At 46.6% G+C, this 10,562-nt stretch overlaps 1 protein-coding gene across 1 annotated transcript in view; it reads left to right on the top strand.

Moving 5' to 3' along the window:
- Window positions 1-2,183: 2,183 nt before the first annotated feature.
- The window catches only part of LOC102946973 (disintegrin and metalloproteinase domain-containing protein 9), a 49,671-nt gene continuing 41,292 nt past the window's right edge, over window positions 2,184-10,562 (top strand). Inside the window, exon 1 of the mRNA XM_037886323.2 lies at window positions 2,184-2,373. Coding sequence (XP_037742251.1) covers window positions 2,283-2,373 — 91 coding nt within the window. The 5' untranslated portion in view covers window positions 2,184-2,282. The remainder of the gene's footprint in view (window positions 2,374-10,562) is intronic.

Here is a 10,562-nt window from a genome sequence, read left to right as displayed (position 1 = left end):
CGCACTCTGAGGCCACCAAAAAATTTGTTGCAAGAACCCCTGACAAGTCTGACTGCCTACATAACATTAGCTATAGGACTTCCCCGAATTAATTCTTGCTTCAAGTCCAGTAGTTGTGGTTGAACTCAAGAATATTTTTTATACAAACAACCAATAGTGATGGAAAGATTTCCAGTGAAGGCAAATCCTTCACTGCAACCGTTGGTAAATAAATACTACCACCACCTTACAGCACCCCTGCTACCATGTTGAGATAGTGACTCCAGAAGAAGCATGCTTCCCATTGAACCATCTGTTCATCAGAAAATAAAATAGCTTTAATGCTTAGCTATGATCATGGGAACTTCTGTGATGTGCCTTTTCTTACTCTTTCTACAGCTTTCTTACAAGAGGTGTCAAAGTAGAGAGGACCCTAATTTCCTCCCTGCCCTACCTCTCCCTATTTCAATCCCTCAGCTGAACCTAGCTGATGGATCACCACTTTTTGAGGATGATGAGAGGTCATACTGGTTTTAAAACATACTTGCGCCTAAGTTTCCATAGGCTGCCTCATGGAGAACTGTTTATCTAATAAAAGCCAGGATCCCTCTGATTAATGAATGTGCAGAGGCAAGCCTTAGCCCCTCTCCTGTGTTATTTTATCAATTAAATTACACATTAATGACTGCAGCATCAGGGCCAATGTTCGTGACTTATATGCTGCTGTCTGATCTTCTGTCATAGGTGTTCTTCATGCCTTGATGGTGTTTCCCAGCAACAGCTTCTGCAAGGGATTTAATTGATTTCTGGCCTTCCAAGAAAACCAAAGACCTAACATTTCATTTAAAAAAATATTTTTAAGAACATACAGGAGAGTGCCCCACTTTACCCAGTAATGGGGATTTGAAATACCAATGTCTTTTTTCCTTAGGTTTTCTTTAAAATATTTATAAAATCACAATTGCGCGATGTGAAGGATCCAGTTATGTGATAATGCTTTCATCCTTGTGCCCTCACTGGACCCTCAGGTCTCCTGGGCCATCACTTAGGTTTTAAGGCTGGAGTCTCTTGCTCTACGACCAATAACCAGGATGTTACCCACTACAGTAAAGCAGACTGGGGGTATTGTTTTCTCTCAAAGGTGTCAGATAATATCCCCCGAATAAATCAATTATAGTAGCCACTTTGGGAGAAAACATAACCAAGAAGAAATGTTTAACATTAAGCTGTTAGTCAGGGTCTTACATAAGGTCCAGGAAAGCTAGCAAACATACTAGGTTATAGTGCAAGGTACAGCTCCTGTTTTATGGCATGGTAAAACCTGCCTGTGTAGAGGAGTCACTATGCCGTGTGGTTTAGTTTCATATTATCACCGGCTATGGTTTCCTGTGGGGTGGGGGGGAATGATATGTCCAACATGCACACTGCACTTTTATTAAAATACATATTTCCTTCATAATGTCACTTCCCTGAGACATTTCCAGCTTCTGACTCCCACCCTTTCGAGGGCATCAGACAACCTGTATTTAAATCCCAGAACCCAGAAATTAAACATGTCCTAGTTTCATATTTACGAATTTCCCCCAAAGTCTTCATCTTCAATGCTTTTCTCATATCCCTTGATTTTTGTTTTATTATAATACCAAAGTCTGAGCCATAGGAAGACTCATTCATCCCTTCTTCTACCTGTGTCGAGCAAACCATTTGTTGTAGGCATTGTTTTGCAGAGGTGAGCAAGGACCTCGATTTAATTTTGGGTAACAGTTCCTGACACTTCGAGAGCTAGTTTAGTTTTCTTTGATTTTCTCTTATCCGGAGTTCACCTGTCTGAATTTCAACAGATACACAGGTAAACGTGCAACACTTATGCGTGAATTTGTTTCCGAAATTACCAAGTGTCATCCACCCTGCCCCCAGGATGGGCCCTCCCCCAGCTCCTGGTGCCTCCCGCACCCCTGGATCCCTGCCCCCGGGGTGTCCCCACCCCAGCTCCTTGTGCCTGGCCCCCCGCCGGTCGCTGCCCCGGGCAGGGGGGCGGGAGCCATGGGGGTGCTGAGAGCCACTGAACCAGCCTGCGAACCCTGTGTGAGGGGAGCCACTTCAAGCCGGGGGGGTGGCAGCAGCCCCCCGCTTCCCGCCCCCAGCGCCCGGCCCCCGGCCCGGGGTGTCCCCGCCCCAGCTCCACCCCCGGCCGGCGGCAGGAGGCGGCTGGCGGCGGGCGCAGGAGGCCGCGGCGCGCAGGCTCCAGAGGACGCAGAGCGGCCGCTGCCCCAGGCCCGCAGCCGCCCGAGCTGGAGCCGGGGATGGGGACGGGCATGGCCTGGGCCCGGGCCGCGGGGAGCGGCCTCGTCCTCCTGCTCCTCGCGGGGCCGGGGCTGCCGGCGGGGCGGCCAGGTGAGTGCGGCTCCGGGCGGCTCCCGGGAAGAGCCCGCGGCGGGGCTGGCGGGGGCCCCTGGCCGCGCCTCCCCCGGGGCTCCCCGCACACAGGGGGCCCGACCCCGGGGGGGTCGCAGCATCGAGTCCCCAGCCTGGGTAAGGGGCAGTGCTGGGGGGCAGCAGCCCCCCCACGCCCCCGGGCTCCCAGCCCAGGGAGGTCCTGAACCCAGGGGGTCCCAGCACAGACCCCAGACTTCAGGGAAGGGACGTGCTCTGCACAGGACCCACAGAGCTCATGGGCTCCCAAGCCGCGTGTCGGGGCAGCGCCGTGTGGCAGCCGCCTGCCCCTGCCTCGTCTTCCCGGGGCTTAGAGCATCTCGCCGAGTCCTGACGCCCGGGGCGGCCTGCGGCGAGGGGTGCGCTCTGGGCAGCAGGGCCCGAGCCCAGAGAGCGCTCGCAGTAAATGTGGGGACCCCAGGAGCTGGGACAAAGGGGAGGCCGTTGGGATATACCTAGCAAAAAGATCTAGCTGTGATTCGTGATTCCCAATTTGCCTTTTGGTTTTTTGCTTTGAAAATGGCCCTTGTTTTTGAACCAAATTTGAACGAGTTGTCAAAATCTCATTTAGGGAAGGCAGGTACTCAGTTAAGTTTTCAAACCAGGGAAACTAGTGTCCTTAAAGGCAGATATGGAAAAGATCCTTCACATCTACATTTTTTCCCATGTAAACCTGGAGTGTTGGAAGCTCTGTCTTGGGGTTCTCAAACTTCATTGCACCGCGACAACAAAAATTACTAATGTGACTCCAGGAGCGGGCACTGAAGCCTGATCCTGCCCGCGCCGCCCTGGACAGGTGTGTGTGTGTGAGTCAAAGCCAAAGCTCCCCGGGTGTGTGTGTGGAGCAAAGCCGAAGCCCAAGGGCTTCAGCCCCAGGTGGGGGGCTTGTAACCTGAGCCCTGTGACACAGGGGTGAAGCCCTGGTCCCCAGCAAGTCTAATGCCAGCCCTGGTGACCCCATTAAAACAGGGTTGCAACCACTGTTCCCTCTAAGCGGTGCGCGTGTGCGTGTGCACACAGATCCTAAACCCTGTGCACACGGCGAAACACTGCACACAAAAATTTGCACAGAAGCACAACAATTTGCACAGAAGAAATTTTTTGCACACCCGGTCTGTCAAAAATTAGAGGGAACGTTGGTCGCAACCTACAGTTTGAGAATTGCTGATCTACGTCATTATCTTCTGGATTATAGAGTTTTCTGACTTTTGAGAGTATGCTGGGTTTTACCTCTTCTTCTGTATGAAAAAGAATCTTTATCACCCTCTCAAAAGGTAATGTTTTTAGTATTTTAGTCCCTGTTAGTAATTAAATAGGTGGCAGTTTTTTGCTCTTTTAGCATTGTGCTGAAGAAGAGAGGTTTTTATTGCGTTCTGATTGATATTTTAATAGTATGACATGGATGTCACCTTTTTAGTTTGTGTATGGTTTTTTTGTATTTGCAAAAGACATAATGTCATATGTGGTCTAATAAAATTGAACTGAATTGTTACAGTCACATCTCCCAACCTGGAGGTGCTTTCGGCATGCAGACTTCAGGCAAAGGGGAGACCTCAGTGACAGGAGTTCCCCTCTTCAGGGAAATCCTAGTATCCAGACCTCTAAATCCTCAGCTAGGGGAGCACTCTGTATCAGAACCCCACAGTTGGCACTCCCCAATCTCTGGCTAGGGGAGCATTTCGTAAAGCAAGCCCCCCTCCACAGCCCGAGCTTCATGTAGATGCCTAAAACTTTGGTCAAGGGGGAGCTTTCTGTGATAGAAGCACCCCTACCATGGGGACTCCTGGAGCACAGCTGCCAAGGGTTGTGAGTTCAATCCTTGAGGGGCCCATTTATGGATCTGGGGCAAATATTGGGGATTGGTGCTGCTTTGAGCAGGGGGATGGACTAGATGACCTCCTGAGGTCCCTTTCAACCCTGATATTCTATGATTATTTTGAAAACACCCCAATAAATAGACGGAAGTTGGAGCGTCACTCGGAAACTGATAAGTCACTGAGGAAGCCATTATCACAAAAAGATGTACATTAATTAGTAAATGCCATTAGTTAAGTATGTTGGGTATTATTTTTCCTACCTGTACCCCTAGAAAGATCAAGTATTAGTCTAATATAGTAATAAAATGTTCTAACATTGCGTGGGAGAGGAGCTATGCCTTGTGCTTACTAGAGTTTCTGACTTTCAGGGTTTAGTTTTTTCCCTGATATTTAGAGTCTTATACCAATTCTGACTTTCTAACTACATATTTTATCAATTTAAAAAGTTACTTTCAAAGCACATCTCAACATTTATGCTCTGAATTTTCCTGGCAGTTGCAATCTTCAGTTCTGAGAATTCTCTTGTTTAATGCTTGAAAATTGCTGAGCTGCCTTAGAGAGCTTCCTCCGTCTCAGCAACACCTATGGGGAAAGAACTCAGCAGAAGAGTCAGGGGATAGGAAGTTGTTTTCCCCTGTAGTGGAATAAAAGGAGGAAGAATAAACTTAAAAATAGCTAACATTGGTTCTTTCAGTGCTTATTTAAAAAAAAAAAAAGAACTTTGAAAATTTACTTTATGGTAGCTTGACACTGGAAAAACGTTAACTGCTGGCTTTACCTGAGCTTTATGGGACTTTGTGTTATGTGGTTAACTCAGCAGGAGAGTGAGTTTGTGGGGGGGGGCGGTGAGAAAACCTGGATTTGTGCTGGAAATGGCCCAACTTGATTATCACACACATTGTAAGGAGAGCGATCACTTTAGATAAGCTATTACCAGCAGGAGAGTGGGGTGGGAGGAGGTATTTTTTCATGCTTTATGTGTATATAAAAAGATCTTCTACACTTTCCACAGTATGCATCCAATGAAGTGAGCTGTAGCTCACGACAGCTTATGGTCAAATAAATTGGTTAGTCTCTAAGGTGCCACAAGTCCTCCTTTTCTCTTTGCGAATACAGACTAACACGGCTGTTACTCTGAAACCTGTGGTTAACATTAAATATCTTGGTGTATATCCTCTCTTGTGGTTCAACTTGTATGAAGTCTAGTTTGTTCTGGTAACCAAAAATGGCCACCATACTTAATTTGTCTGAGATACTAGTATGATGGGCTTGGGGGAGATGAGAGTCTAAGTTAGGGAGCTTGGAGACTGACTGTCTAAGGTCAGAGACAGTGGAGCAGGTACTTGGTATGTTATGAAAACCAGGATGAAAATTTAAAAAAAATTGGATTTAGAGGTGGCTTGGTAGCCAGGGAAGGTGGCAAAGAGTCCCACTTCCTGTACAAGAGAGTAGTCATCTGGTGCCTTCTGGACATTAGCGTAGGAATTAAGAAAGGCCAGAAGCAGGCATGGTATACAGTCTAGACTATTACCAATTAAGGCGTGGATCAGGATTTCAGCAGGAGTGAGGTAAAGATGGATTCTGGCATTATTTCTGAAGGAGGAAAACATGAGTAGACCAGGGAAAATACTGCAAGAAATAAGAAAGTTTCGGGTCAGGGAAGACTCCCAAGATTTCTGGTCTAGGATAAAAAAATTAAAGTTTGAGGGTGGGACAGTGAGGAATCTCTTTCTGGCACGGGGAGAGCCTGACTTGTTTCTATGGTGCTTTGAAGATAGAGCAGCACGGCGTAAGTGTTAGGCACAGCCTAGCCTATGAAGTATGAGCTTCGGGGATCAGTATGGCTGCAGGAAGTGGTGACTTTAAATGAGCGGGCGGATCTTTGGTGGTAGACTTGTTCCGCACATACCACCGTCCTGCATGCTACGTGCATTTCTGTAGACTGATCGCACATTTGCTGAAGACCAGGAGACACGTAGGCTCCTCAACAACATTGGTTAAACTCTCAGCATTCTGGGTCTGCATCCTAAATTGCGTACAGCTCTCCCACGCAGCTTGGCATTTGCATTAAGGAGGACGTGGTTTGTATTAATCTCTAAATAATACATAAGTGAGCCCAAGCAATATCTTCAAAACAAAGCTGAAACATCTTAATTTCCCCAAAGCCATGAAAGATGAAAACTTGCTTCTGCCGTGAAGTACACTCTTTGTATTCTAATCCCATAGAAGGCCTTGAATGCAGTAAAATTCTAAGGTCTCTCCCCTTCCCTGCCCCCACAGTGCTTTAATGTTGTTGACGGAAAAGATTGTTGTGCATGAGCGTAAAATGAATTGTGCAGTTCACCTTTCCTGTTACTCGCTGTAATTAATTATATTTCTAAGTATTTAATGCATCCAGATACTACAGTAATAGGTATCTTTTTATAAATGTTTTAATAATCATGAGTAGGTTAGAACTCATTATTATTGCTAATTGTGATGTTTTCTGAGTTGCTAGGTTTAATTTATTGTGTATCTGAGTCATTCAAGTTTATGGTAAATGAGCTAATTCCTGGGTTGGAGGTACTCCCACAGCAAGTCCAATGCACACCTGAACAACGCTGTTTGTTTTTTCCATGTGCTTCCATGTGACATTTTTTTCTCCCAGAAGGCTCAGTATTGTGAATTGGAAATTCAGTAGGATACTTTGAAGTAGGGAAACCCAGTTGCTGCAGTATTAATGGAGGTCTTCTGTGTAGTAAAGTTCATAATAACCATGCGAAGGAGCAAGCAAAATCAGCTGGTGTCAAAGTCTAGTCTCTTCTCTCCCTTTAAGAGGTGGTGATATACCCACCCAGAGTTAAATACATAAATCCACGCAGCAAGAGCCAAAAGATCCCAGGAAAAGGGGAGCCCTGTGCATGAGTCACGCAGTACAGTTATTGCTGGTCTTTCCGCTGCATTGCTGGGTCCAGGGATGCTGCCAGGAGTAGGGTCTTCTCTCAGTGACAGGTTTCAGAGTAACAGCCGTGTTAGTCTGTATTCGTAAAAAGAAAAGGAGTACTTGTGGCACCTTAGAGACTAACCAGTTTATTTGAGCATGAGCTTTCGTGAGCTACAGCTCATATGCATCCGATGAAGTGAGCTGTAGCTCACGAAAGCTCATGCTCAAATAAACTGGTTAGTCTCTAAGGTGCCACAAGTACTCCTTTTCTCTCAGTGACAGAATCTCTGCATCCATTGATCTCTTTGTTTAGAGAGGTGGGGTGAGTTTTTTACCTGCCTTTATTGCTCTGATTTGGCTAGCAGCAGCCTGAACTAATGGATCACACAGTTGGTGTGACCTATGCTAGGAAAACGATCTGGTTTTAACTGCTAGTTTGTTGCCCATCATAGCAAAGCTTGAGCTGACTTTTTGTTCACACCAGGGTCTTTAACACCACTTGAAGGGAACGGGGGAGGAGTTGGGAGTCACTGGCAATGTGTCACAGTCAGGGCATATCTTCTAATGTAGACACAGACTATATGATGCTGTGTTGTAGTTCTGATTGCAGTTAAACCATGGAAAGATCTGTAAATGTGTTTAGGTTGTAAAGGCTGGGGTGGGAGAAGTCATATGATACTAGTTATCATCTACAGATCCTCTTGCTGGAGCAGAAAGGGCCCTAACTACTTAAAATGCTTCCTTAAAACTGTCCAGGGCTTATATGATTGTGTGCTATATTTTAATGTTTCTCAAACTTTCACACACAGTGGACCACTTGCAAAGTTCCTCTTGTGACTCACCTTCCCCTCCCACACCTTCCACTTGGCAGTTGGAGCCGGGTTAATTGAAAAAGTCATTAGGATAATATTAATGAGACAAAATAATTGCAATGGGTGCAGCTGCTTTTCTGCTTGTGAATGTGGTCACAATTGAAATTACACTTAAGAAAGAATGACCAAAACAGGTGGTTAGGTATGAGGAGGAGTGTGGTACAAATGACTAGACCGGGGATGGGAAAGCGTTTTGGCCCGAGGGCCACATCTGGGTGGGGAAATTGTATGCAGGGCCATGAATGTAGGTCTGGGGCATGGGGTTGGGATGCGGGAGAGAGTGCAGGGTGTGGGAGGGGGGTGTGGTGTGCGGGAAGGGGCTCAGGGCAGGGGGTTGGGGTGCAGCAGGGGGCTCGGGGCTCAGGGCAGGGGGTTGGGGTGCAGAAGGGGGTCAGAGTGTGGGAGGGGGTTGGGGTGCAGGGGGGCTAGGGGTCTCAGGGAAGGGGGTTGGGTTGCAGGGGGGGTTTGGGGTGCGGGCTCCAGCCTGACGCCACTTACCTTGAGCAACTCCGGGGTGGCAGTGGAGCAGAGCGGGGCTAAGGCAGGCTCCCTGCCTGCCCTTGCCCCGCGCTGCTCCTGGAAACGGCCAGCACCACGTCCTTGCATCCCCTGGGGAGCGGGGGATAGAGGGCTCCGTGCACAGCCCTCGCCTGGAGGCACCGCCCCCCACAGCTCCCATTGGCCAGGAATGGGGAACCGCCGCCAATGGGAGCTTTGGGGATGGTACCCACAGGTGATGGCAGCGTGCGACAGAGCTGCCTGCCCCGCCCCACCCCCAGGAGCCACTGCCGGACATGCTGGCCACTTCCGGGAGCGGCGCGGGGCCAGGGCAGGAAGGGCTGGCAATCTTGGGAGCAAGATTGGAAGCCCTGACGGGCTGGATTTGGCCTGCGGGCCATAGTTTGCCCTCCCCTGGACTAGACAGTACAGCCTGATCCAATGGCAGGAAGCAACATCACTAGAAGAATACAGAGGCAGTGCTGCAGATGACTGCAAAATGTGCTGCAGACAATCAAATTATGATGCTTTATAAAAAAATAAGAAAATTATCCGTAAAATCACTTATATTGGAGAGAGTATAAAAGTAGTTCTACCCTTTCACAGTCCTCTTATATATGAAACAGTTGAGGGTCACTAATTTCTGCGCTACAACCTTTATTTCCTATCACAGTTACCTCTCTAATTCAAAACAAGTGGGCAGATATAGTGGGTCACTTGCACTTGTTCACAGAGCTTCAACACACACAGTTCTTATGAGGGGTAGTAACTGGGAAGTGATCTGTCTGCTGGAAAGTGTCAAGATTGGGGCTCAGTCCTCCAAGGCACTAAGCACTTCCTGAGAAACACTCAGGCTTTGTTTTCACTAGGGGAAAGTCGTGTGTTCTTAGCTAGCATGGGATAAAATCCTTGGGGAGACCAGGCAGTCTGTAGTTTTTATACAAATTTGCAGGTCAAAGTAAAGTTTGTGGGGGAGCCTAGGGTTTGCCCAGACCTGTGAACTAGCTAACTTGAGTTAAGGACTCACCTCGTTTCCCAAGTGAAGACCAGGGCTGAGTGTGTCTGAACCAGCTCTGATCAAGAGGGAGTAGTATGTGTTGGATGGGATTGACAGTGGTCCACACCCTGCAAGATTACCTCCATCCCTTCCAAGGTCTGTGTTTATCTAGTTTATCCAGCTAAGATAAGGAAGCATGGCTTAATAGCTGATCTTTCTTGTAAGAGGGAATTGCTTTTTGTTTTCATTTCTTTAATTTTACTCTGCTTTCTTAATTTATTTTCCTGACTGAATTTTACTGGAATCTAGTGCCCAATCTAGGACTGTTAAATGTGGATGAAATGTTGTATGGGGAATTCAGATAGTAGCTAGTCAGACTCTTTATAAGTATTTGAGTAAATGCAATGGCTGTATGTGCTAGAATCAACTCTTTTGTTCAGGGATTGCCTCGGGATTAAATGCTTCACTTTTTCAGCAAGTCCAGAGTTGGTTTTTGTTTCCTGAGGAGATTCCTGCCATATAAACTCTGGTTATCTTGTACATAGGGGTGGATATGTGTATTTTTTTGTCTTTTATTGGATTGAGCCTTTAAAACCAAACGGGGAATACTGAGTAAACTGGGTTTGGGGTGGGGGGTTGTGGGAGGAAATGCATATTGAAGGAGGAGCATAGAAGCAGTCTAATGCAAATTTATGTAAAGTTCATGTCAAGCTGTCCTCCAAAAAGTAGGATCCTTTGATTTAATTAAACATCAATATTTTATCTTTTTAACTTTTTTTAAATTTAGAAAGTTTTTAACGAGTTTACATATCTTTGCTGTGTAAATATCAGAAACAAAACAATAGTTACAACTGTTCTTTTGTTTAAAGAGACATATAGGAATACAGTAATCATATCTTTCTATTTAACAGGGTGTTACCATATTAGAGAAAAAAGACCAGGAATACTTGTGGCACCTTAGAGACTAACAAATTTATTTGAGCATAAGCTTTCGTGGGCTATATTAGAGAGTGAGTATCATCATAACACCTATAATATGTCTT

This window comes from Chelonia mydas, chromosome 26, assembly GCF_015237465.2.
Source record: "Chelonia mydas isolate rCheMyd1 chromosome 26, rCheMyd1.pri.v2, whole genome shotgun sequence".
NCBI classification, from domain to species: Eukaryota; Metazoa; Chordata; order Testudines; family Cheloniidae; genus Chelonia; species Chelonia mydas.
This window is presented reverse-complemented; position numbering and strand designations above follow the sequence as displayed.